The following is a 27,892-nucleotide window of genomic DNA, read 5'->3' as shown; positions in this document are numbered from 1 at the left end:
TATGTGCTGCATGATTTCTGTGTCTCTAAAGATCAGCAGACCTTGGACAGACACAGAAAGGTCAAATGTCACCTTGAAAATCCATTCCAAATTAGGAGGGAGTTGTGGCATTCTGAAAAAATGTACTGCATTACACATCATGAGATGTGGCCTTGCGTTTGAACTGTGCCCTTTCTGGAAGAGTGTGTAATCTTGGATTATAATCTCTGAGACTCATATTTTTCAAGCATTATATAATGATTCTTATTAGGGGTGACTTTGCTCCCCTTAGAACATTTTTGGAATTTGCAGGGGCAGTTTTTTTGGTGTTATTGTTGTTGCATGATTGGAGAGTACGAGACATGAGAGACCCTGTACAATCCTGCACAATGATTTGTCCAGTATTTCAAACAACTTTTGAAACCCACTGGATATGTATTTGTAGGTGAGAGACCTGAAGAGGTCCTATTGTATAGGACAATTGGGGCTACACTAATTAAGATGTATATTTTTATGTGCGTAGGTAGGCTATATGTAAATTTCACTTCAGTTCTGTAAATAGAGTGTTACAAAATACTTACTATTACAAGGGGGCATTGCATTGAATCCTGCTGAGGACCACTGACTTCTAATGCCTTGATCAAAAGGGCCATCAGGGAGACCCCTTGGCCCAGGACTCATCTTCATAAAGGGCCTCACATTTATATTTTGATGTTGTCTCCAAATGAGATTCACAGTGATAGACCTGAAAGAAGTTATCTATCTTAAAACACTGAACTTGCAGCTGTATCTTAGGGTACAGCGAGCTTATATGTAATATTGCATCATATTCTTTTGTTTGAAAGTTTTAGTTTACCTATATAAACTTTTTAAACAAATTATAATTTTTTGGACTTTTTTTTATTTTAAAAAATGTTCTGATAGGAAAAAAAAATCTTAAGCTTCTCGACTTCTGAGAAGCCCTGGTGATAAGACTCAAGTCAAAGGATTATTCTGAGGATTAATTAAGCTTTAATACTTTAATTAAACTCAAATTATAGCAGATGCTAGAAATTTCTGAAAATCTTGGGCAACTGAGAGCACAGAGGCTGGATCTCCATAAAAGGTGTTTTTGCTTGCTTAAAGCAAAGTTAGATTTTCCCTTTTTCAGTTTTCTGTTACATACCAGACTGTACCTGACTACAGACAGGGACCATTTCTAACTGAGAATTTTCATGATGGACTCTAGCATGGTTGTGTCTAGCAGAACGTGCTCACTTCTTGGAAGACTGTTTGGAGTTAGCATCTGGGACACCATCCCAGAAGATCCAAGAGTCCTTCAAAGTGAATACACCTGCTTCCAGTCATTTCTTCTGAAAGAAAAGGGGAAAGAAAGAAGGAAGGGGAAGAAGGAAGACAAAGAAGTTAGGAAAAGAAAAAAGAAGTAAGAATAATAACAAAGAAGAAGAAGCAGATAAAGAGGAAGAAGAAAGGAAGGAAAAGAGGAAGTGAAGAAGACTGGTAGGTAAATACACTGAAGAGTGTCTTTGGTCTCAGTATTTGGGCAAAAACTATTACTTGACTTCAGAAACTTTGAAACCTCTGAATGGCTGAATTGCCAAAGCCCACCTCAAGGTACCATCCCGGCAACTGGGTGTGGCCAATAATCCCATGAACCTGCAGGTCATCTTCATACGTAGTCAGTAGAGCTGTGTCAGCTGTACAAAAAAATTCCATTTGGTTTTATTTTTAGTATCTGACTATGTACTTTAAAGGACTGGTAAGAATTTCTAGATGAAACTGGGAGTGAAAAAATCTGTGCTTCATATATTCAAATTTTTCAAGTCGGTTGGAATAGGTATTTATATATACACATATATCTGGTTTCATCAGAGTAAAATATGCAGAAATGTTATATACAAAAGTAATTAAGACATTGGTAATAGTTCAGTTTATTATGAAAATAGATGATGTTAGTAGAACTATTAAGAGAGTGTGTTGTCTGCATCAGTTTAGGAAGAATATTATATCCTTCATAAGCCAATGAACATTTACCAAAAGTTAAATAATATGAGGAAGAATAACAGAAGTTATGTCACATCAATGTTAATCTTAAATCTATTTTGCATACTAGCATTTATAACACTAAACAAATAAATTTTATGTATGTATTTAATTTTTGTTTACTTGATTCCATTTAGGCTACAATGTTTCAAGAAGAGTTCTGTCTCACTTGGGAATATTTGGGAATATTTCACCTCTTGTGAGAAGACCTTGAAAGCAGAATGTTATTTTGCTAACTTAAACAGTTAGGAAAAGGGAATGATTTAAAGTTGGAGGCAACAATATCCATGATAAGTCTGGTACCCAAAGATAAAAATATCAAGAGAATTAAAAAAGAAAACAGAAGAAAGAACTAGAGAAAAATATGGTCTCCTCTTCTTGTTGCCCTATTGGCTTCGATTAGAAGTGAAGCTATAGTAAGAAATATGGATTTTAACAACATACAGGGCCCCCTGATGACTGATAATATGGACAGATTTTTTATCTGCTCCATAATGTCAAACTTAAAAAAATTTTTAAATTTTCTATTTATTTTTACTTAATTAATTTATGTTTGAGGGGAGGTAATTAGGTTTATTTATTTATTTTATTGGAGATAGTGGGAATTGAACCCAGGACCTAATGCATGCTAAGCACACACTCTACCACTGAGCTATACCATCCCCCTCAAACTTAAAAAATTTTAATGATCAAAAATTTAATTATATCATGTAGTAATACTTAAAAACCAAAAATTTAGATTTACTCTGGCACACCAATCTATAAGCATGTATTATTCTATATGATATACATGATCAGGTTTTATAAGGGTAGCATTAGACTTTGGTAACAATTTTGGCTAAATATTTAATTTTTTAAAAGATTTTCCATTCAGCTAAAAGATATATTTGGTGCTCTATTCATTATGGTTTTTGTTGTTGTTATTTTGCTGCTACACGTTGGAAAGTTTGTTTCCTTATTGAGAATATAAATACAATGAGTTACTTCTTGCTAACTTTCATGATAGATGGGGTCTCCATGCTGTTTCTTGGCCAGGGAACAGGAGGTATTGCCTAGAGGATGCAGCAGAAAACGAAAATGGAATATAATAGCCAAATTCTCCCCTTGAGCCTGCAAACGGTTTGTAGAAGCAGGCTGAGGCTACCATATCTTAGCTCTTCTGCTTTATTTGCTCTTTGTTTAGGTTTGAAATACATATTTCAAACATTGTTTCACGGAGGAAAGGAATCATGTCCAATGTTTCAGGAGCTGATTTAGGTTAGAGATCAAGAGCATATATCTACTTATGAAATGTTATGGAAGTATTATGGAATTATGAAAAGTTAGTCGATCCTAAAAGAGAAATAAATGATCCATGTTCTCGTCAGATCTTGACATGATTCTTAAAGGGGCTTATTTAAAAGTCTAGAAGTAGGACTGTTTTACTGACTAATGCCTGCTGAATAGGAAAGTGGGAGGTGTGAAATCCTTAACTGTTGAAGTTTCTTCCCAGGAGCAGTCAGTGACATCCAGACTCTTAGAGGGAACGATGCTTAGATCAACAGAAGGAAAATAGCAACTGACACAACAGAAATAGCAACGGGCCTGAACCAGCTGTAAAATAAGCAAGGCTTCACTGGATTCCCAACAGCTCTTGTCGTCGTGGGTTTCAGTGACCGGTCCCACTGGGTCAGGATGGCATGTCTGGCTCCTGGCCACTTCCCTGGGCCCACCAGCCTAAACTGGTACGGGCTGCAAGGGCCAAAGTACACCTCCAAGGCCAGCTTGGGATCTGTGAGAAACAGCCACAGGATGTTGGGTTTTGCCCCGATGAAGGAGGCAAGCTCATCCATGTAAACAATGTAATCCGTCTGTATGGTGTCACTTTTGCCAAACCTAGAGGTGAGAGAGGAAACAAGGCTGTGGCTATCCAAGCTCTGGGCAGAAACAAGAATGGGGGAAATGCCCCACGCACTTTTATCAGCAGGAATCCGCATTGGTCCCTGGTGTTGGAAGCAGACAATTGCTCCTTATCCTGCACTTTGTAGTTTTTACTGAAGACCTTCTTGAACTGATCTCATTTGGACATTCCACAGCATCGCAGGGCAGCTGGGAAAGGCTGATTTACACATAGATAAATTGTCTCTTGCTCAAGGGAAGTTATGAATTTATGGCCACTGAGCTAATTAGTGGCAGAGGTAGGATTGGAGCCCAGTTCTTCTGTTTCTCACTTATCTGAGTCATTTTCATCAGAGCCATCGGCTAGAAGCCATCCTTTACAACTTAAGGGATTTATGGGCTTGAAAAATAGAAGCCTACATCCATGTGTTCCCAAATGCCTCTGATTGCTAATCTTTCTGGGTCTCCTTTCCATGCTGTATTGCAGGAGCCATAGAGGGCTAAAACAGGACTTAGTATCAAGTGCAAAATAGATCCTTGATAAGTATCTGTTGAATGAATGAATTTAGCTCATAGCTGTCACCCTAATGATCTCACACAGGACCATTTAAGACTAAATCGGTTCCAAGTATTCAAAATTCTGATTTTTTTTCTATGAAAACTCTAGTCCCATTTATAATAGATGCTCTTACCATTTGAGCTTTTTCCCCATTTTTTGATCAATATCATTCATCATGTCCTTGACAGAAGGCAAAGTGCAAGTTCCTAAAAAAAGAGAAGGACATGATAGTAGTTAAAATAAGTCTGGCATAGGATCAGCCTGAAATGTTTCCTTTTTAATAATGAGTTATGAATCACATTAGCGTTTCCAATTTTTTTTTTGTCATTGTCTAGCAAAATAAAATCTTGAGCAAATGAGCAGTGGTCATTTTGGGACAAACATACAGGTCATTCTCAGTCTTCTAAGTGCTGATATTTGTCACAATAATTAGAAGCCCATACCCAAATAACCTTATATCTTTGTATCTTTGCTCTTAAACTAGTTACCAGATTAAAAAAAATAAATTTCAAGGATTATACTCTAATCTCTCAGCTTTATTTTTAAGGATATTATCTAATAAATTATAGCCAAAGGTAAATCAGTACCTCTTTAAGATTTATGAAAAAAAAACTTCATAGGAAATTATCTTGCTTTGCCAGAAAAATGGATTTCCGACAGAAAAGATACAGAATTTAGTGAAGTCCCAATTTTCTTCTGAAGAGCCGATAGTTCTTAGATGAGACTGAGGATATGGACTGTCCACAAGCCACTAAGGATACACCAGATCTGAGTTGGGGCTGCCCCAAGATTTCAGGCTCATCCTGACATAGGTTTATAGAATTCTGTAAAACCCAGACCCAAACCTTTATACCCAGAGATACATCAAATTTAGTTTGTTTCTTTGGCAATTATGGGATCACTTGGAACAAGGCTAGAATTCCCAGCCTAGATCTAATTGCTCGAGATCTACAATGACTTGCCTAACTCGCTGTTCTGCAGTCCTTACAGGCAGGACCATGTGAACAGCCTTTGTAGAGACAGCTTTGTTCCAAACCTCGGAACCCGTTCTGTCCTTGAGCAAGAGGAGAGATGGAGAAGAGGCTGTACTCAGTAGCCCACCAGCTACTGCCATTGGGCTACTTGTAATTGGTCCCTGTGTCCTGGTGCCCTGGATCCCCCAAATTGGATTGTTTGCCTTGTCTCCCATTTCCCCTGAGACTGAGTCTTCACCTTGTACATTGATCCTCTGTTGACTGGGTCTCTGCTTTGTCTCTTTTCTTCAGAGCCCAGGTTATAACTCCTGTCTTCACAGAGAGTAAGTGTTTGCCTTTTAATACCAGTCTTTCTGAACCTGAATCCTAAGCACAGTTCTTTCTAAGTGGAATTTCATGCCATCACCTTCGTGGCTGCTACCTCACAGGAGCAACATTACCCTGCAACACATCTCTGCTTAGGGGCTGGGGAGTGAAGGAGATTTAAGGAGATCACTGATTACAGGACTGTAGTGATGTGCAGCCTGGTGGTGAAAAATGACACAGTATAAAAGAACATTTAAATCCCAGCAAGTCAGGCAGACTGGAAGCCTTCAATGTGGCTTCAAAGGAAACAGGCCTGCTAAGATTCCTTATCCAGAAGCTCATACCTCCAAGACCAGCAAAACTTTGCACATTAAACTCTGACATCTCTATTTGTTCCTTAACCATGGCCCTGTTTGGTCTTATGATCTGAATCTGAGCACAACTGCATTCAACCTTAGTGTGAATCTGATCCCAGTACCTGGGGCTGGATGATGCTTGCTTCCTTCTTTGCCAGACCTCAGTCAAGTTTGTTTCCTTTTCCTTTTTAAAATACAGGGACTTAGTATTCCTCTACCTTAGAGACTGACTGTGTACCACATCAAGTACTTTCTGTTTCTAATGATCTACTGCCGGTCTTTATCTGACACATGGCAGGGAAGAAAAGAGAGCAGGAAAGCCACTTCCTCTCCAGCAATCATGATTTTTTTCATAACTGTGGATATTTAAAGTTGTCTGGATATTGGCTTGGAAACATCTTATTTTATTGATCTCTCAAGCAGTATCATTCTACTGAGTTTTTGAAATCATAATTTTATAAAGTTATCTTGCACTTAAAATGAGAAGCTCTGATGTTCTCAAATTCAATGAAAGTTCTTGGGTAAATAACACTTCTAAGGGGTCATCAAAAAAAACACTCCTTGAATAATATCTTACACTATCGCATATGATAATCTAATGTGATATATTTTAATTACATATATAGCACCAAAAATATAGAATTATAGGTTTTTGAAACTGAATGGGACCTAGGATTTGTCCCTTGTGATTAGGACTTATTGTTTTCATCGGCATCCATCTTCCCCATCAATGAGCCTCTTTGTCTACTTACCTTTTAGTACTTGTACTGCCCAGCGGGCCTGCAGGTCAGCTATGGGGATGGCAGCCCCAAGGGACTGGACAAGGCCAATCACAGCCAAGGTTGGCTTCTCCAGTGGAGGCGGGAAGATGCCTTTAAATAAGGTGACCTCATTGTCTCTGCTTTTGATGATGGAGTCATCAAGGAAGGGGTAGGCGTAAGTGTAGCCTGTGGCAAAGATGACACAGTCAATGGCCTCAAACATGGTTCCATCCTCAAAAATGGCTGACGTCTCTGTGAACTCCTTCACATTAGGCTTAACAGACACGGTGCCACAGAGGATGCGAGCTGGGAGTTCGTCATTGAACACAGGCTCTTTCCTCAGGGTGCTGCGTGGAAAACAGAGACAACAATTAGAATGGTAATACTTCCTCTTTGTTTTGTTGGCCTGTGATAATTAATTAATAATTATTAATTGTTAATTAGTACGGAAGGAGAAAACTACCGAAGATTTTTTTTTTTGTGGGTGCCATGGATTGTCACTAATACAGTCCAAGAGCAAAACTGATGTAAGGCAACACTGTGGAGGAAGAGAAGTAGCTTTTTGCTTTCTCTGGTTCCCATGATCTTTCTCTTCTCTTCCACAGAGCTCTCTCCAAATCCCAGAATAAGAACCCTGGCCCTCTTGCCTGTTAAAGCCTATATCGGGAAAAAAAATCCTGAAGTCAGAGTACCTGGGACTTTGAATTTTTTTCTTTGCTACTTATCAACTGTGAACCTTGATCCAATTAAAGTTTCTTAACTTTTCTTGCCCCATCTTTCTCATCTGGAGTGGCAATAACAGTTATACCTAGCTCAGGTCATTGGGAGACCTAAGTGATATAAAGACTTTGGCATAGTTTGTAGCACACAGAGAGTGCTCAAAATGTTAGCCATTGTTCTTAATACAGTATACTCCAAAGTGGCCATTGTGATGTAAAGAATGTCAAATAGGAAAAAGGGAGCCAAAGATGGGAAGCCTGCAGTTGGGTTCTCTCCTAGAGGGGGAAGTGTGAGCCCCACGTAGACAAAGGCGTAAGTCAGGTGAGGGAAGGAGCGTCCAGGAATTTAAATAAGATCAGGAGAGGGAAGAGGCTAGTTTGAATCTTTGGTCACTAGAGAGAGCTTTTGATTATTTTTTTATTCAGCAATATCTCTAGTGAGTGCAGATCAATCTGAACTTAGGGGTGAATGTGAACAATGTTGAAGGAAAAGACTTTGTTCTTGTAGGATGGTGGGAGCTGTGAGAGACAGAGCCATGGGAGACTCCACTGGGGAGGAAACTGAGCTGGATGATGAGATCAGTTGGAATTCTGTTTGGAAAAATGCTCGATTCAACTGCTCGAATTACCTGCCATTTCTCTTAGACCCACTATCACATTGAAACTTCTTTTGTCAAGGCCAGCAGGATCTTCAAGCTGCCATGTACTGTGGCACTGCCTCTAAGTACTGTCTATATTCTGACCAGTCCACATTTGGACCTTAGGGTCTGAATCTCTTCTGTCTTGTGTATCCCACGACTCCTCAGCATTCTTCTATGCAAATGTCTCATAGGCATATCAACTTTGATGTGTTTAAACTTCCGCTTCTCTCATGGTCTTCCATATCTCAGTAGATGTCACCTTCACCCTTGTCCTCTTGCTCAGATCGAAAGTCTCGAAGACATTCTTGATCCCCTCATTGCTCGCACATCTTTTATTCAATCTAACGAGAAATTCTGTTTGAGTTTACCTTCAAACTATATCCAAAATCTGACCACACTTGAGCACTTGCTGCTGACGACCCTAGTTCAAGCCATCGTCTCCTCTCATCTGGGTTTTTGACAGTATCCTCTTAGCTAGTCTTTCCACTTCCGTCCTTGACCTACCCCCTATACCAAATGATGACCACAGCAGCCAAAGTGACCTCTTCAGTCTAACTTAGTTCTTGTCCCTAATTTGTACAGATGCCTGCTATGGCTTCCCACTGTATTCAGGGTAAAAGCCAGAAGACCCAACATCAGCTGGCTCTTTTAATGTCTCTGGTTTCATTTCCTTCTATTCTCCCCAACCCTTCTCTCCAGGAAGGGACGCCCACTGTACTTTGCTGAACATACTGGTCACACCCCTGAAGAGGCGCTGTCCTTGCTGGTCCTGCTGTCTGGGATACTTCTTCCCCAGATGTCCTCATGGCTCATTTTCTCACCTCCTTTGGCAATTTGCTGAAAAGTCTTCCCAGTGAGACCTTCCTCAAGGACTCTATTTAAAATTTTCCTGATGGCACTTCCTGCTATCCTTGCCTGCTTTGTTTTTTTCTCCTTGGTACATATCACCACATGGTTTTCTGCTATTGTTTACTGTCTGTTTCCCAATACTAGAGTCTAAGCTCCACAAAGACAGGGATTTTATGTTCTCTGTTCACTGCTGTATCCACAGGGTTTAACACAGGACCGGGCACATAATACACGCTTAATAAATATTTGTTGAGTGAATGAGTTAACTTTGATATAACTTGGGTTTTTTACCCCATGTCGTAAGTAATTTCCCATCATGTGACTGGCTTGGGGATATTATAGGAGACAGTGAGGAGACTGAAGATGCCAGTATTGTGGCCATGGTTCAGTGGGAGGGCTGCATTAAGGGGCAGGTGATGAGAGGGTAGCACAGGGCAAGTCATGCTTTGCTTCACTTAACATTGCCACTAAAGAAAGAGGCAGCAGAGCAAAGTGGTTAAGAGTGAGGGGTGCTGGAGTCAGCAGACCTGAACTTGTTTTGAATACTGCTTCTAACTTCTCTGTGTGACTTTGGTAAAGTTGTTAACCACATCGAGCCTCAGTTTTCTCATCTCTAAAATGAAGATTACAATAGAGTCATCCCCATAGTCGTCATGAGTGTAAAATGAGATAATGCATGTTAGGGCTTAGCAAGCCTCTGACATTAAGTGCCTAAAACACACTAACTGATTTTATTATTATCACTCTGGGACTCCCAGGGTATTACATAACTTTCCAGCTGTGCAAATCTGGTAAGGAGGATTACGAAATAGGCAAACAGTCCCCATTTTTGCAATTCTTTATCCTCTGAAATGTGAGATGTGATTACTTCACTTTGACTTATGTGGGGGATACAACACACATTAGGGTTGTTGACACTGAAGTAAAAGTTAGCAGGCATATTATATTTAATTGTGCTTTACCCATGTAAAGGCATCAAGCCATAGTTCTCGTGCTTGAATCTTGCGTTCATTTGCTTCGTGTACCACCAGTCAGAGATGGCTGTTGGTAAGGCGTTCTTGAGGAGGGTTTCAAATCGAGAGATTGACATCATGTCCCATGGATAGCCATCATCCGAGACCCGGCTTATCACCCAGGAGCCACTTCTGGAGCTGATGATGACCTTAAGAAACACCGATTCAACCATTAGAGTGGTGACCGTTCACAGTGGATGTTGTGACATGCCCTCCAATTCTGCCTTTAAGAATGGAGTTGTTATACTGGCTGCTGGGGGTGTGGCCAGAGGGCAGCCCTCAGCTGTCAGCCGTCTTTGGGAGTTGCATTGTTTGAAGAGGGGGCCTCACCCAACATCTTATACACGTTCTGATTCCCTGCATTCAGTGGTGGATAGATGCAGGGATATAAAGGCCCAGCCTCTCATTTCTACTTGGGACAATTTGAAAGGACTATCCTAGCTTCAGAGTAAGTGAAGGGAAACATCCTTCCCTTCCCTCAGAGGGGAGGACACACCCCAACGATCTACATCTTAGGATCAACACCCTGTCAGGTTGTTCCAGGCAAATTTTCATGTTTTAATCAAATCTCCTATAACATAGGTGACCAATACCTAAATTCTAGTCATATTTCTGCCAGTGGCCATCTGATAATCGTTGTCTACGAACAAGCAATTGTGATCTCCAAAGAGGCGTTCTGACCTAGAATGCCTCCCACCACCCCAAAGAAGGCAAGCGATCTGGAATAAGAAAAACTCTGCTACTTATTAATAATACGATTTGGGACAAATTCATTTAACTTCCCTAATACGCAGTTTCCTTATTCATAAAATGGAAATAGATGCCCACCACATCAAATCTGCGAGAGGATTTATTCAATGTGGTGACCCACGCCGTATGACTAATATCGCCTCACGTGGAATATGTACTTTTTTTCCCCCTCTGCTGTCCTGTTAATCCCTAACAGTGTAGTTTTTCATGACTTTTTTTTTTCCAGAATTTTTATGTATAATGCTATTTCAAGGTATTTCTTATAAGGGAAGCTAAGCAAGTAAGAAGAGACTGAGGCATCACTGAATTGAGAGCCTCTGAAATTGGTCTTTCTTCTCTCTAATTTATCATTTGTACAGCTAATGAATGAAACCCTGAAATCTATAGTTTCATCATATCTTTCCTTAGCTCAAGAGGGGGAAATAATTTATCATTATTTATGGAGAAATCCAAATTTGTTAGCCTGTCATTCGATTCCTTAAATAAAGCATATGACATAACCTGACTCCGATCTTTCCTGTCTCAATTCCTGTGACTGCTCCGTTCCTTGGAATCATATCTGGCATTTGATCCTCAAACACTTCTGTGGCTCAACATTGCCTTCCTCTGATGACTTTCAAGAAGACAACTGAAATTTCTTGTCCTCAGTTACCTTTTCTGTAAAGTACATATAATACCATTCAGACTATCTCCTCCCCCAACCAGAGCACATATTGCTTTACAGGTTCTTGAGCACCATAATGCCTTATACAGGTTGTTACTAAGAATCTCCACTTTAGCAAGATGAAGCCACAGCAGTCAAGTACTCAGTGCTCACTCCTGTCTCACATGCACCTTTTCTCATATTATTTTCCCTTCCAAGAACACCTTTGGCCACCTCCCCAACCATACGATGTACATACATCCTTCTAGACTGTTCAGGCCTCCCTCCACTTTGGGGCCTTCGGTCCTGTAATCATAGCCTTTAGATCCTGAATCACTCATTTATCCTTTATTCCAGTGGCAGCTCTTATACTGTTGTTATGCTTTCTACTTAGCTCTTGAGGTTATGTTCAATTTATGTCATATTGATGTATTGCTTTCCCAAACAGGTTTAAAATTCCTGGAGAAGAGGGGCCATTTAGTTAACTCCATGTTGTCTAGTATAGTGCTTTGAACTAATAAATAGAAATATATTTTTATGCCACTTGTCCTATCATGATCTCATTGATTATAATATCATGATGTAAAATGGACCTATATTGGGGATGCCCAGTGTGAAACTGGTGGGCAAGACATCTGGGGATAGGATTTCTGTCTTTGGGCTTCTGAGCAGTCAATCTCTCAAGGATCTTCCAAAGCTAGTAGGTGACATTTGTTCAGATTCCTTAACATGCTCTGAAGGGTGTGGTATCACCTCTTCTCCATCTTTTTTCCAACCTCTCCTCACATTATTCTTTTCCAGACCTACTGAGTTGCAGCTAAGGGGCTTTCTCTCAGTGTCTTCACTCTAAGCTTCTTTCTGTTTCAAGACCATCTTCCTGGGGTCCTCGTCTGCCACTGAACCTCTTTTTCAACTTTAGCCCTCAGCTTAAATGTCATCAGCTCAAAAGGGCCTTCCCACTTCCCAGTCTTCATAGGTCGCCGCTGTTATCCCTTCCCACAGCGTGCTCTTTTTCCCTTTATTAGCACCTCTCACAGTGAAAAATTAGACACTTGTGCATTTGCTCATCTAACATCTGTTTTCTACACTGGACTCTGAGTTCCAGAACAGGCATTATGCCTGTTTTGTTCACTCTTTCTCCAGCACTCAAGGTGGCGCCTGGCACTTAGTAGGCTCTTAACAAATAACCATGGGATGACTGTATGCATGCATGAATGAATGAATGTAGGACTCTATATTGCTGAAGTCAATGTTCAAATGCTTTAACTCCTTACCAAGAACAAAAAGTAGGTTCTATTTTATTTACTTTACCAATGAGAAAACTGATATTCAGAGAGACTGAAGGATTTACCCAAGAGTGTCAGAGACATAACCTTAACCCTATATCCACAGTAACCCTATATCCACGCTAATTTTGGAGGAATTGATTGGACACATGTTAGACTCCAAATGTCCCAAAGAAAAAGACTGTTGAATGAGAACATTACTCCTTGCTGATGTTCTGCCTTTGCCAGATCAAGCTCTTTAAAAATCTCACCTGTTACCAAGGGAAGTTGAGCTATATGAAATACTACTTTGACTTTGCATCAAGTACCCTGCTCCTCCCCCTGTTTCATATCACCCCTTTCAGATGGTAAGTGTTTCTATCCTTTTAAAGATAGTTCTCTGGGAGGCATACCTTTCCAGCTATGTGGCTGAGTTCTGTGGCAATATCACAGCCCGAATTCCCCAGGCCAATCACCAGGACTCGCTTCCCCTTGAATATTCCTGGTTCTTTATAGTCTCGGCTATGGAAACATTTGCCTTTAAAAAGGTTTATTCCTGAGTGAAAAGTGGGAAACACGTGAATCATTTTGATTTCTATTTTAAAAACTGCCGCAACAGATCTTATGGGTGAATATAGTCACAGTAACAAGGAATTTTAACACTCTAAGCATATTAGATACAATAGAAGCATATTTTAATTTAATGTGTACTTCTATGTACTGCACTTTTATAGATATAAAAAAGACATTATCAAGGTTATTCATTCATACCACATGTGTAGATGGCAGCCTAAATTTTGGCCTTACCTGGAAAGGACTCTTTTGGTAGGTTGGGGTACACATGGTGTCCAGAACAAATCAGTACAGCATCAAAGATAGCTGATTCTGTTTTACCATCCTTTTCAGTGGTAACATCCCATTGGCCGGTGGTTGAGAAATCAGGACGTTTGTTTACACTGGATACAATAGTCTAAGAGAAACACAGAAAGATAGCCTTCTTTTTTCTATGCTAACAGGTAGATTTAGCACCAACTTACCCAAATAGTATGAAAAAAGCCCTCAATTAGTGGCTTAGGAAAAATACTTAATTCATTATTAAGGTATGTATTACAAATTCAAAAGTCCTTCAGAATAAATCAAAACATGAAATGGTATATATGTTTTCATCCCCACATGGTTTCTTGTGCATAACCAGTATTTTCTGCAGTACAAGAGTGACTCCTTTTAGCGATGTGACAGTGAGCTGAATCATAGTTTACAAGAGGCGGTTACCACAATAATCATTTTTATAGTAACAACTATCTCCTAATGTATTTCCTAAGGCATTTTAAATTTTTTTTGTCTTAAAATGAAAGATATTGTCTATATTCAGAGTATAAGTTCTTCCCAAATTTAGTGTGCATAAGGATTACCTGAGAAACCTTTCTTATTTCCTAATATAAAACATTTAAGCTTACAATTTTCATGAGAGTTTTGCTCTAACTGCTTCCCACAAATATTAATTTTATTTTTTTTATTGAAATATAGTTGACTTACAAGGTTGTATTAGTTTCAGACGTACAGCAAGTTGGTCAGTTATACGTGTATATGTATATGTATATATATATATACACACATATTCTTTTTCAGATTCTTTTCCATTATAGGTTATTACAAGATATTGAATGTAGTTCCCTGTGCTATATAGTAGGTTCTTGTTGTTTATCTATTTTATATGTAGTAGTGTTTATCTGTTAATCCCCAAGTCTTAATTTGTCCCTCCCCCCTTTCCTCTTTGGCAACCATACGTTTGTCTTCTGTGTCTGTTTCTGTTTTGTAAATAAGTTTATTCATATCATTTTTTATATTCCATTTATAAGGGATATCATATATTTGTCTTTGTCTGACTTCATTTGGCATGATAATCTCTAGGTCTATCTATGTTGCTACAAATGGCAATGTTTCATTCTTTTTTATGGCTTAGTAATATTCCATTGTGCATATATAATCACAACTTCTTTATCCAATCATCTGCTGATGAACACAGGTTGCTTCCAAGTCTTGGCTGTTGTAAATAGGGCTTCTATGAACATTTGGGTGTATGTATGTTTTCAAATTAAGAGTTTTTGTCTTTTCCAGATAAATGCTCAGGATTGAGATTGCTGGATCATACGGTAAGTCTATTTTCAGTTTTCTAAGGAATCTCCATACAGTCTTCCATAATAGCTACATCAATTTACATCCCACCAACAGTGTAGGAGGATCCCTTTTCTCTACACCCTCTCCAGCATTTCTTATTTGTAGACATTTTGATGATGGGCATTCTGACTGGTGTGGGGTGATACTTCACTGTAATTTTGACTTGCATTTCTCTAATGATTTGTGATGTTGAACATCTTTTCAAGTGCCTGTTGGCCATCTGGCTATCTGCTTTCAAGAAATGTCTGTTTAGGTCTTCTGCCCATTTTGTGATTGGGTTGTTTGTGTTTTTGATATTGGGCTCTATAAACGGTTTGTATATTTTGGAAATTAAGCCCTTGTCAGTTGTATTGTTTACAAGTATTTTCTCCCAGTCCGTAGGCTGTCTTTTCATTTTATTGCTTCCCACAAATATTTATATATAGAATTTAAATATCATTTCATTCTAAATATTTTTAAATTTACAGTGAAATTTCTTTTTGACCCATAAGTTGTTTAGGAAAAAATAGTTTTTAATTTATAAATTCATGGATATTTTACATTTATCTCTTTGCTATTGACTTCTAAGTTTATGGCATTTTGGCCTAAGAACTGTACGTGGTTAAGTTTTGTAAATTTCCTACATATTCTTAAGAAGACTGTATATTCTCTAAACCTAGAGTCAGAGAGGCCACATTGTTAAAAATGTTGGCAAATATGAAAGAGATACTGAAAGGAATAAATGAGAATCTAGTAATAAATATAGAATTCCTCACAGTTATGCCCCAAACTAATTTTTGATAATATCTTACCTTAAATTGTATGTATCTCAGGAGGTTCTTTTCTTTGGCAAACATAGTGATATATTCCTGGAGTTTGCTGTTGTGCATAAAGTTGGGGTAGTCATCAGGACATGGGAAGTCTGGAAAACACGTCATCTCTTTGGAAGAGTTGGTAAAGACTGACCGGTAAATGCTGGCCCTGCCTTCCTCTGGATGGTCCTGTAAAAGTATCATTTTTAAATGGAAGAGAGTTTGTAAACGAGTGTACTTACCACGGTCAGAGCCAGTTCCAAATAATCATCACTCGTTTTGAGTCAGCCTTTACCCACAAATAAATTCAGTAAGATGAGGCATAAATTAACATCACTTAAACAATTTGATGCTAGTCAAAGGAACTTGGAATATAGAAGAATATATCTTTCTTAACATCTTTTCTAAGGGAAACAAATTCTGAATTTCATCATGTTCTTTTAAGAATATGTAACTGGAATAATTTTATTCCTTTGAGCCGTTAAATACAATAATAGATATTTTCCAAAGTTTACCTGTGCATGATTTCAATGTGTTAACTCATGAGCATGGACAAACGAAATGTGGCATAGACATACAATGGAGTATCATTCAGCCTTAAAAAAAAGGAAATTCTGATACACAGTGAAGTATGCATTAACTTTGAGGACATCTGCTAAATGAAATAGTCCAATCACAAAAAGACAAACACTGTGTGATTCCACTTATCTGAGATACTAGAGTCATCGTGTTCATAGAGACTGAAAGAATGGTGGTTGCCTGGGGCCAGGGAGAGGGAAGAATTGAGAGTTATTGTTTAATTTCTGCTGTGTTTTACTTTGGGAAGATTAAAAACGTTCTGGAAATGGATAGTGGTATGATTGTACAGTAATGTGAATAAACTTAATGCCATGGAATTGAACGCTTTAAAATGGTTAAAGAGTAAATCTTTATTGTGGTGTATTTACCATAATGGAAAAATTTTTCTTTAGTATATCATGAGGTAGTTCTGGTGGATTAGATAATACATTCTTATGTATCTATAGGGGCAGAGGGAACATTGGCTATATTTAGAATAGTGTTTTTCAAATGTTTTTGACCATACTCCGTAGTTAGTAATACATTTTACATTGCAACCTAGTACATACATGTGCCTGTGCGCATGTGCGCACACACACACAGAGGAAACAAAAGTTTTATGAAACAAATCATTTTCAATAGCTTGAGTTGCATACATACTTTGTATCTATTCCATTTAAGCATTCAGAATGATTCATTAATTTATATCATAGCACACTAATGGGTCATAGTCACCAGTTTAAAAACACTGGTTTAAAGGAATTGGGTAAGGAGAAAGGGGAATAGAGGCACGCAAGGGGACGGCGGTGAATCACCTAAGTCCTAAGCACTATTCTTTGGGCTGAATTTTTGAGATTAACATAGCCTATTAGATAGATTAAGGGAAACACTGAGGGAAGAAGGACTTTTGTTTTCACATTTGAAATTCTGGTAAGATATCATTTCAAAGTCTCCCCCTGAACCAACCTGGGTAGAGGGGAGGTCCACAGAGGAGAGTCAAGTAGCAGTTATTGGGAAGAAATGGCATGATTAGAAAGAGGTAGGACCTTAGTTTAGCTCTTTTGAACCCATTCAATTTGAACAAAACGTAAGATTTCCCGCTTACTCCGAATGGGGATGAAGAAATTATTAACCTGACAATCTTGATAGTTTACCAGAGGGTTGCCACAGCCGGGGCTAAGTGGCATTTTAAGAGAGCTATGGCGTGGAGTAGACCACTTGAGTCAGGGACTCAGTGGGCAAACTGGACCTGGCAGGTGGGGTCTATTCAGCAAGGAGGTTCACTGGTTCCTGATTACGTTAAGAGAGGACATTCTCCAGGTTCATCAACTGCTGTCCTTAGTTTAAGATCCCTTAAGGATGAGCACAAATGGTAACCAAATAGAACAGGAACCACAGGGGCCAGGGGACAGTGACTGGGCCTGTGTTTGAATTTTGGAAACTTTGGCTTTCCTTCACCATAAGGTCCCAAAGGCTCTTTTTCTCCACAAGCCCAGATACAACTTTGGAAAGAGCTAGGGGGCAGGGAGGGGATCAGAAAGAATGAGCACTGATCCATAAGAGATCTGGAGATTAAGCTGTGCCAACAGGGGATTACTCCTTGTGTCTCAGAATGCCTAAGTGCTCTCTGTGTAATTCTGGTTGTTTGTTGTCCTATTTATGCTAGACATAAAAGAGTGACCTGAGCCCTTAGCAGTCCAGTATCACTGATGGATAAAACATTGCAAAATATCAAGAACTCATAGGAGAAAATAGGAGAGGCTCTCCTCGGACAGAGTGAGAATTTTAGGGTTGGCTGGCCTGCTTCACTCAACAATTTTCATGATATTCCCTCAACTTAAGACACGAGGCATTTGATAGGCAGAATTTTCACCTCATCCTTGTATAGTCCTTTTCCCCTCTGAGTATGGGTGAAACCTGTAAATACCTCGTCCCATGACTATGTTGTTACGTGGGCTTCGTCTAATCGTACGATCCCTTTACAAGTGGGAAGTTTTTTTTCTGGCTGGTAGCAGAAGGCAGAGGTTCAAAGCGTGAGGACTCAGCTTGTAGTTCCTGGCTTTGAAGATGGAGGGAGCCATTTACCCAGGAATACTGGCAACCTTTAGGTACTGAGAAGAATTTTAGTTTACAGCCAGCAGGAAGTGAAGACCTTAATCTTACAACAGCAAGGAACTGAATTCAGCTACCACCTTGCATGAACTTGGGTGCAGAGTCTTCCCTAGTGCCTCCAGATAAAAGCCCTGTCCAGCCAACACTTTATTTTTGGCCTTGTGAAACCCTAAGCAAAGAACTTAGCTGGACTACACTGTACTTCTGACCTGTGTAACTGAGAGTAATAATAACTAAGTGTTGTTTTGAGCAGCTAAGTTTGTGGCAATTTGCTATGCAGCAATAGAAAACTAATACAAGGCCAAAGGTAAGGTTCTGGAGCAAGCCAAAGTTGGGGGAAATTGTGTAATGTAATGACAAGGGAGAAATTTCATATAATAAAATTGATGCAAATCTTTGAAGCAAGTTTGAGGTGCTTTTGCAACTTTGGCTGCTCCAGGGTAATAAATCTCCCTAGTAATGCTGAGCTGATTGGTCTTTAATTTTTCTTAGGCTCCCAAAAGGTCATGATTACTGAGAAAGGAGTTGTAGTATCAATTAAACACATCATTTGTAACTTGCTTTTATCTTAGAAAAAAAAATACATTATAGACATCTCACTGTTCCTCCTTGGTGTTACAGTGTATCTCAGAGCCTGTGTTTATAGACTGATTCTTTGAATTTCATCTAGAAGAAGTTCATAAAAGAATAACTATTCTAGAATCAATAATTACATTTTCAAATATAATTTTTTGGAGGGGCAAGTGGTCAAGAACCAAACCTTGATTATTTGTGAAAGTAGCTTTATTTGTTTATTTTTGATTACTAAAGTAATCCAGACCTCTGATTAAACATACAGGTTATGTAGATCCATTTACTCTTCTTCTACAAAAATTACTGTGAAGGTATCAGAGGTGTGAACCCAGAATGAAAAAAAGAGAAAAAGGTAAAAGCAAACAAGAAATAGCAACAATACTTTGGAAGATAGAACATAGGTGGATGAGTGACAGTTGACTTAACAGACCAAAGAAAGCTGAAAACTAAGCCTAGATAATCAAATGGGGATCTGGATCAAATAATGATACTATAAGATGTTCAAGGTCTATAGTCTTTTACTTTACATGTATAATTTCTGCTGGAGGATGCACTCTACTAAATTGTGAGAATAAACAAAATAGTTGGAAGATAAATTTTCCAGAAGACAGAGTTACCCAATGTAATATCAATGTGACTGGCCCAGAGAAGAGAAGGAAGACAGTCCAGAAGAACATCCTTTGAGAGATGCTTATGAGAAGAATTAAGCTTGTGAACACCTGATGTGTTTAAATATATTGAGAGGAGAATCAAAATTCTGTGGGACAGATTAGGGGATGAATTAGAGACAGTATTTGTAAAGTTAAACCAACAAAGACACAAGGCAACTGTTAACTCCAGTGAAAACAAAAAGTTGTTCAAGAAAGGAGATGTAATCAGAGTCCACTAAGTGGTTTACAATGAACAGCATTTACATGGTTATAGTAATATAAACATGAAGGTTAATTTAAACAAAAAGAATGAGAAAATTATATGAACAAGAGGAGATAGAAACTTTTGTAAATAGGCGGGTCTTTTGTTCCAAATATTCTAAGGGATTATTGTTTGTACATAGCGCCAGTCAAAATGAATTCTGTAAGTGCAGAGGAAGTTATGAGAAATGGGCCAAAAATGAAAATGGTGTAACAGAATTCAAATTCAGTCTAAAAGGGTCGGGGTATACTTTGAGTAAGGGGAGATCCAGTATTGCCTGTTCTTCTGATTTTTTCAAAAGAAGACAGATTGCTAGATTTTTATGGGAAATATCCTGATTTTAAAGTATTAGATCAAAAATTTTTAAAATGTGGAGATCAGATAAAACAGGCCAGTTGTACTATAAAAAAGCCAGTTTGCTAACTCTAACACATACAAAAACTATTGATTTTTGTCTGGTTATTTTGTGGTCATCCATCTCACTGTATTATTTTAGTCTCTGTTAACAATTTTCCAATTGATGTCCTTAGATTTTCATGATATAAAATCAGATAGTCAGCAAGTGATAATTTTTCCCTCCTTTCCATTTTTCCTCATTTTTATTATCAATCACTTGTTTTATTGGACTGGGCTCAAACTTGTAGAAAAACATAAATTAATAGATCTTGAAGAGAGAACTTGAAAATTTCCTGGAGGCAGTATTTTCCATCTTCATTTTGTTATAAATTTCTGTTTTATTGTATTGTTAACAAAGAATTTAATTTTATTTACATATTTATTTTTAAAAATTGAGGTTTTTTGGTTAAAAATCAGTTTTAGAAGTGTTCCATGGGCATGTGAAAATGAGGCGTATTTCATCTTTTTAAAGTACTGGATTTGTTGTACCTCAACTAGTGACAGACCAAAGTGCAAGGTGCAATGGTTGCTGAGCTACTGTTTGACCAAAACTAAGCATGATCCTTAAAAAAATAAAAAATAATGAAGTAAACCTTAATATAGTTTTAAAGATTGCATTTTCAATTTTAAAGAGCAAGTAAAACCCCAAAAGGGGCTTCAAAGGAAAACATTTCTTTCCTTAAAAAATTTAACATGGTTTCTACCTGAAATGATTTTCCCTCTGATAAAAGATCAAACTGTAGATCTCCTTGTAGAGTTCCTAGTTCATAATGAAAAGCGCTGAGCACTAGAAATTTAGAATTAGGGCTCTTATACCTCAAAGTTTTCAGGCCCCCAGAATATACATTTTTAGAATAATACTAAAAATTACAATCACATCAAAGACCTGAGTGGCCAGGGCCTGATTATTGACAAGTAATTAAGTGGTAGATTAGTTGCCACATTTGCATCAGAAAGCAGTGTGATCTTGAAATAGGGCATGAGTTTTCTGTTGCTCCCAAGGCTTGTTGACTCTGCTAGTGGGCATGTGGGATGGCTGGGTGAGTGGGTGGGGGGTGGAGGAATTCGCAGCTTTGGGTAAATTTAGGGAGCTTGATAGAGATGATAATCAACACAAGGAGGGGACTAGATATTAAAGATCAAATTTATACCTAGACTAGGAAAAAATCAAGGGAAGTGAACAATGGTTTGTAATGCCCAGAAAAAAGAGAGACTTTATTTAATGTAACACTTCAGGACAGAATCCAGACAATTTACTGATACACTGTTTGGGGAGCTCTGGGAAAGAAAGGCATTTCCCCCAGACCTGCTGCCCAGTCACAGAGTACTTTATTTTCTCCGTGATCAGAGCAGGTGAAGGAAACGCATCATTCTGCTTTTAGATCTGGGTTAGAAGAAAGAACTAGAGGGAGGGGGCTACAGCTACAAAAGTTTGAATGATCTGCACTTCGCTTTTTTCACACTCAGCTAATGTTTGGATCTCTCTGAAAGAAAAAAAAAATGTGGAGTGACTGTAACTTGAGAAACTAAAGGTAACGAAGATACAAAATTAACGTGATTTTTTAATATAAACACATAATGTGAATTCTAGGCATACCTCTGCAGACTCCTGGTGGAGCCTGGGAAACACTGCAAGTCACACCACCACTGGCAATCTGTAAATCCTCTCACAGAGGTAAAATAGGTAGGAAACCATGGATAATCAACCGTATTACTTTCCTGTGGCCTCAGTAATAACCACAGACTTGACGGCTTGAAGCAACATGAATTTATTCCCTCATGATTCCAGAGGCCAGGAGTTGGAAATCAGTATCACTGGGCCTAAATCAAGGGGTCAGCAGGGCCGTGTTCATTCCAGAGTTCATTCTGCTCCCTCTAGGGGAGAATCCATTTACAGCCTCTGCTAGCTTCTGGTGGATGCTGGCTTTCCTTGGCTTTTTGAGCTTCTAGAGGCCACCCGTGTTCCATGGCTAATGGTTTGTATTCTGGGTATACAAACCATTGTTCACCTCCCCTGACTTTTTCCTAGTCTATCCATCAATTTGATCTTTAATATTTAGTCTCTCCTTGTGTTGATTATCATCTCTATTCCCTTGTCTCCATCTTCAAGATCACAGCACAGCATCTTCAAATCTCTCTTTCTGATGAGGTCACATCTCCTCTTCTCTTCTGTCTCTGTGTGTCAAATCTTCCTCTGCCTCTCTCTTATGAGTGGATATGTTATGGCATTTTGGGCCCACCCAGAGGATACAAGATAAATCTCATCATCTCAAGATTCTTAATTATGTCTGCAAATATACTTTTTTCTTATTAGGAACATATACAGGTTCTAGGGATTAGGACCTGATAACTTTAAGGGGACCACTGTTTAAGTAGCCCAGCACAGTCTACTGTCAGGACCCTAGAGATTCACATTTATCCCAACACAAAATACATTTCACTTTATCCCAACATCCCCGAAGTCTCAATTCACTGCATCATTAAATCAAGTCCCAAATCTCATTTATATGTCATCAGCTCAAAAGTCTTAAATCTCATCATCTAAATGATGTGAATCAGGTATGAATGAGACTTGGGGCATGATTCACCCCGGGGCAAAATTCCTCTCCATCTGTGGACCTGTGAAGCTAAAAAACAAGTTGTCTTATCGCAGAATACAATGATGGAACAGGCATAGGGTACCCGTTAGAAATGTTCCCATTCCAAAAGGGAGAAAATGGAAGGAAAAAAGGAGTTAGCAGTCCCAAGCAATTTTGAAATCCAGCAGGGTGACCTTCATTAGGTTTCAGGGCCTGGGGATGACCCTCTCTGTCTCAAGGCCGGAGGTTTCACCCTCTGGGCTGTTTTTCCTTTTTCTTCAAGAGCAGTACATGTTTGCAGCTGAGTAGTTTATCAGTCTATGATGCTAGGTTCAAAATTTTTAAGGTCTTCCTTGAGAACAAGAGAGGCAGTTGCTCTCAAAAGCTCTATCAACAGTGTCTTTCTTCAGCAATACTTTGTGAAGTACGTTTGAATATGAGGATTTGGTCAAGATCACTGTGCAGAAGACCACCCAGCTCCACAGGTCACTTGTTGAAATGCTGCCCGGAAGTTTACAAACGCTGGAGAGATGAGTCAGCTTGAACTGGGATCTTGTCTTTACCATTTCCCAGCCTTTTGCCATTTCCTCCCTTTCTTTTAAAGTTTCAGATTCATTTGTAAAAGGGAAAAACTCATAGCTAGCTTATAGGATTACTATAAAGATTGGCTTCAATGGGAAAGGTGTTTGGCATATAGAAAGTGCTCAGTAAAATAGCCCTGAGAGTCATCACTGTGCTAATTTGAAGCTCTGTCGGTGCATTCCAGTGACATACACTAGGCTTGACAATGTTATACAAGGTGCTGGGTAGTTTCAGGAGCTATTTACAGTCTAGAAAAGTCTGTATCAATAAGAATAATTCTCATATCTTTGTAACACTTAAAGAGCTATTACAGACACTGTCTCAAATATAACCTTTTTATTAAAGTATAATATTAATTTTGCATTTGAGAAGGAAATAGTGGCTTAAAAAGGGTTCTCTTCCTATATTTGCATATATAGTAATGGTTTATAGAAAGACAGGGGTAGGCTTAGCCAGACAGTACTCCTAAGGCTGGAGACACTAAGGGAGCCGGGGACACAGGAAAGCCCCCTACACCCAATGATGTGCATGTCAGGCAATACGGGAAATGTTTTAATGGGTGCATACCCATGTCTGCTAATAGAGTCTTTATGATAAATGCACAGAAATAAAAAGTCATTGAAGAACTTCGAATCAGTGTGTTGTATTCTTAGTTCCTCCTGTAGCTGTTCCACAAATCATGTGTTTTTGGCAAGATCAAAGTCAGCCCCCAAAACCTTAAAATCTGTGGTCTGAATCACCAAGAGGATGCTACACAACCTCAATAAAAGAATGGAAATGAACAGCTCATGCAATTCTATTGCATAAACCTAATCAATATTTGACTGTGGATTTTATCCCCAGTGGCTAACTTATCATTGATTTATCTGAGTTGAACTCTGTACCCAGTGACTGGCTAGCCCATCATCTCACTTGCTTCTGCAGTAAGTAAGGACATACTTTCCAGCCTTCTTCTGATGCTGTGCTTCTTAGAGCGATTAAACCTGCCATGACTGATGGTTTAGAAGCCTGTGCTCAAGCAATGTGTTCCCTCATACTTCCCACCTCACTTCCTACCTAGTCTCCTGCAGTGGCGTTCCACTCACCGAGAATTTCCACAGGCCCCCAACATCTTTGCCCTTCTCGAAGCAGGTGGGCTCCAGCTGCTCTTCCAGGCAGCATCTGATGGCGGCCAAGCCACTGACGCCAGCTCCGATGATTGCCACTCTCTTCACCATGGTCACCTGTGCAAAGGCCAAGAGGTCATTTCCAGTAACAGCATTACAGAAAACTCATTCTTCTTCTTCTTTTTTTAAAAATTACTCTCCGGCTTAATAAGAAACTTTGTTTTTGCACCAAGAAAGAAACGTTAAAAAAAAAAAAAAAAGATCAGAACTCCTTTTAGTCATCTAACTACACTTTGCATTTCTCTTTAATTTCTAAAGAGAATGTTTTCTTCCTCCTAAAAGAAACACTGTTTTTAGCCAACTCTCCAAAATTAAGCAGCTGATGACCTAGTGAAATATTTATCTTCTTTGCCTTTGGTCTTTTGTCATTTACTCTCTACTGGAGAGAGTGAATGGGAGGAAGAGGAGATTTACAACTAAAACAAATATACATACACTTACACCCACAAACACTTATGCATATATGAATACAAAATATATAGTGTATGTATACACACACATATGCATATACCCACATCTACAGTCATATGTATACAGGAAAGAAAAGACAAATACATAGTGTATGTAGACACACACACACACACACACACACAGATATATACATATACATATATGCATACACACATGTATTTATTTCTTGTTTCTGCTTGGACATCAGACTTGATGAGAAATAAGGTATGGTATGTCTGTATTTCAGTATATCATGTAGTCATGATATACTTTCCTCCCCTAATAATGTTCTTCACCTTCTCAATTAAAAACAAAAGTCAAGTCTCTTTATCTAAAAACAGCTTCTTCCCAATAACTGCCACCCTTGACTTCCATTCTCTTCAAAAAAATTACATTTCCTAATCTTTTCCTGTTCCTGCAGTATCTTTAGGCCCTATTATTACTTCTCTGTTTTTTTTTTTCTTTTTAGACAAAATCACATAGATATGCAGAGAAATACATTTGGATGACAAGAATCATAATACTTAATTCTCAGGAAAAATAAAAGGCCTACTTGAATTATATGTCATTCTCATTTTGGCCGTGTTTGGTATAAATATAGCATGCTCCTCCATTTACCAATCCCACTCTTTTCCCTCTCAGCCCATTACAATATCATCCTTTTTTTCTTTATCTACCTTTTCTTTTTCTTCCCTTCTTCTGTTTGTTTTAGTCCTGTCCAAGTCGTTTGTGCAGTCTGAAAGAAAAACTGCTTCTTCTCAACCAACATTCTCGGGGAAGTAGGGTGATTGGAAAATGGGAGGAGCTGCTTGCTGTTAAAGAGGAGCTCATTTCCTGGTCCTCTAGCAAATGAGGCACCATCAGCTCCCCATGAAGGGTGGGGCTCCTCTCCAGTCTCTGGGTGCCCTAATCCCTGCTTTCCCTTTAGTCCTGTTGAACCTGATCTACTGCTTACACCCCTGGACGCTGGGCCTGGGACTCAGGCAGTTGTCCCAGACGGATGACTGCAGTTTTCTGCTCCATTTTTTTATTTCTTTTTTTAAAGTTTACCTTATTATTCTCATTCTTCATTCTTTTGTAGGTATCTCTTTGGAGCCTCCTGATACTGTTGAAAACTAGCTGCTTAGTTGAGATGTGCCAGCAGTAAAGAGGAGTCTTCTCTTTTCTCTTTCCTCCTGTCCTCTCTTTCAGCCTTGGTGGTCAAAGTCCTCGACTGCTCAGTCTTGCATTTCTTTGATTCTGGTCAGTGTGTAGGCCAGAATCAAAAGGAAAAGACCAAATTCCATAAATTGGAAAAAGATCAAATTCCATAAATTGATCCATTAGTACCAGGTAAAATTATGTTGGTGAGAAGACTAAATAAACTGGACCTAATTGCCAGGCATGAAGCATATTGAAGTCTCTAAGAATTGTTTCCCTACCAACCATACTCCTCTATCACTTAAAATTTGGACACCTCAATTATTTTACCCAGTGAGTCGCCTCATTGAGCAGGTGATACTTAGCATAAACCGGCATAGATTTAATTCTTGAGGAATTGCCTCTTTTATGTCTTTCGGAGATGGTAATGCTCATCTCTAAAGTAGGTGTGGTGACATGGAGAGTCAGAGACACTTCAAATCTTAGTTGTGTCGCTTATAGTTGTGTGGACTTGGGCAAGCCATTCAACCTCTCAAATTCTTGTTTTTTTCATTAATAAAATGAGGATACTACACTACTACTATCTTTCTTGCTCAATTGCTACAAGGCTTAGAGTATATATCTGTATATATATATTTATATTTATACATTTATATATATATGTATATATAAATCTGGCACGTAGTTAGCAATTACCAAATAGTAAATGTGCATTGTAGGTAAATTTTAAAAATAAAATCACAGGTTCACTAAGTTTTCTAGGGTTGCAATTCGTATCACATGATTTTCTCTCCTCTCATTTTACATAGAGCTCTTTTGAGTTTTTAATGCTACACAAACTATAGTGATTGTGGATACCCTCCTTAGGAAGCAGTTCCATTCCTATAATCTTACTCATCCAAGGATGAGCAGGATACACCCAATTCCACCTAGGCCTGTGCTATTGTCTCTTTCCAGGAGGTGAAAAAGGCTACTCTTCCCCATTCTGCCCTTTACATGAGTATATTTCATCTCCAGTGGACACGTTTACTAGCCCCAGCCTCTATCCTGGGCACCTCAGCCTAGTTTTAGCCTAGCTTGATGCAGCTTTTTGCAAAGCCCTTTTTCATCTTCATCTTCCCAAATGCCCAGGCCATCGCTGGGGCAGTGGCCACTCTGCTTCATTGCCCCCTCTTTTTCCAAACTATTTTATGTGTTTTCTCCGTGTTCTCTGGAGTGGGGCACAGCAAGAGAGAATTTTAGGAAGAGCTATTTAGCTCAGAGGATATAGCACCCTAAGGAGGTGAAGCTGGCGGGTCCTAAAATTGCTCTTAATTTCTGACCATATTCTCTGTATTCCACTGTTCTTCCGCTGGATCCTGCAGCTTTAGGATTGCAGGCCAGCAGTTTAAATGTGAGTGCTTCGGTGAGAAGACTGACAGCTGATTTTCTAAAGGAATGTTGGGGCTAAGCACCCAGATTGTCCTGGCGCACTCTCTTTTCTCTATTCCTGGTCTTGTACAGTCCCCATAACCGCACAGCAAGATGCCTATACAAGCTTGTAAAGATATGTTCGTTTTGTATGTGACTGGGAGGGTTCGATGCCTCCTTTCCTCATGTGCGCTCTAGAGCTGATGTTGACAAACTTTTTCAGCAAAGGGCCATAGAGCAGATATTTTACCCTTCTGGTCCATGCAATCTCTGTGGCAACTACTCAGCTCTGCATTGTAGGATGAAAGC

At 38.9% G+C, this 27,892-nt stretch overlaps 1 protein-coding gene and 1 long non-coding RNA gene across 6 annotated transcripts in view; one reads left to right on the top strand and one right to left on the bottom strand.

Moving 5' to 3' along the window:
• LOC105092756 (uncharacterized) overlaps window positions 1-27,892 on the top strand; it is a 182,058-nt gene that overhangs the window by 135,980 nt on the left and 18,186 nt on the right. For all 4 annotated transcript variants that reach the window (XR_010377542.1, XR_837475.3, XR_004131543.2 and 1 more), the window contains exon 3: window positions 14,855-14,889. This is a non-coding gene — a long non-coding RNA (uncharacterized LOC105092756). The remainder of the gene's footprint in view (window positions 1-14,854; window positions 14,890-27,892) is intronic.
• Window positions 1,887-26,218, bottom strand: LOC105092755 (flavin containing dimethylaniline monoxygenase 3). Of its 2 annotated transcripts, none has more exons than XM_010984499.3 (9): window positions 26,084-26,218; window positions 24,503-24,640; window positions 15,706-15,894; window positions 13,544-13,706; window positions 13,150-13,292; window positions 10,028-10,227; window positions 6,848-7,203; window positions 4,593-4,665; window positions 1,887-3,897 (listed from the first exon to the last, which is right to left on the bottom strand). In XM_010984499.3, the coding sequence occupies exons 1-9, from the start codon at window positions 26,102-26,104 to the stop codon at window positions 3,555-3,557; spliced, it is 1,626 nt and encodes a 541-aa protein (XP_010982801.1). In that variant the 5' UTR covers window positions 26,105-26,218; the 3' UTR covers window positions 1,887-3,554. The 2 variants fall into 2 exon arrangements, with proteins under 2 accessions (XP_010982801.1, XP_010982802.1); XM_010984500.3 differs by lacking the exon at window positions 26,084-26,218 and adding an exon at window positions 25,711-25,802.

Source organism: Camelus dromedarius, chromosome 23, assembly GCF_036321535.1.
Source record: "Camelus dromedarius isolate mCamDro1 chromosome 23, mCamDro1.pat, whole genome shotgun sequence".
Classification (NCBI taxonomy): domain Eukaryota; kingdom Metazoa; phylum Chordata; class Mammalia; order Artiodactyla; family Camelidae; genus Camelus; species Camelus dromedarius.
Note: the sequence above shows the minus strand (reverse complement) of the source record. Positions and strands in the feature narration are given on the sequence as shown.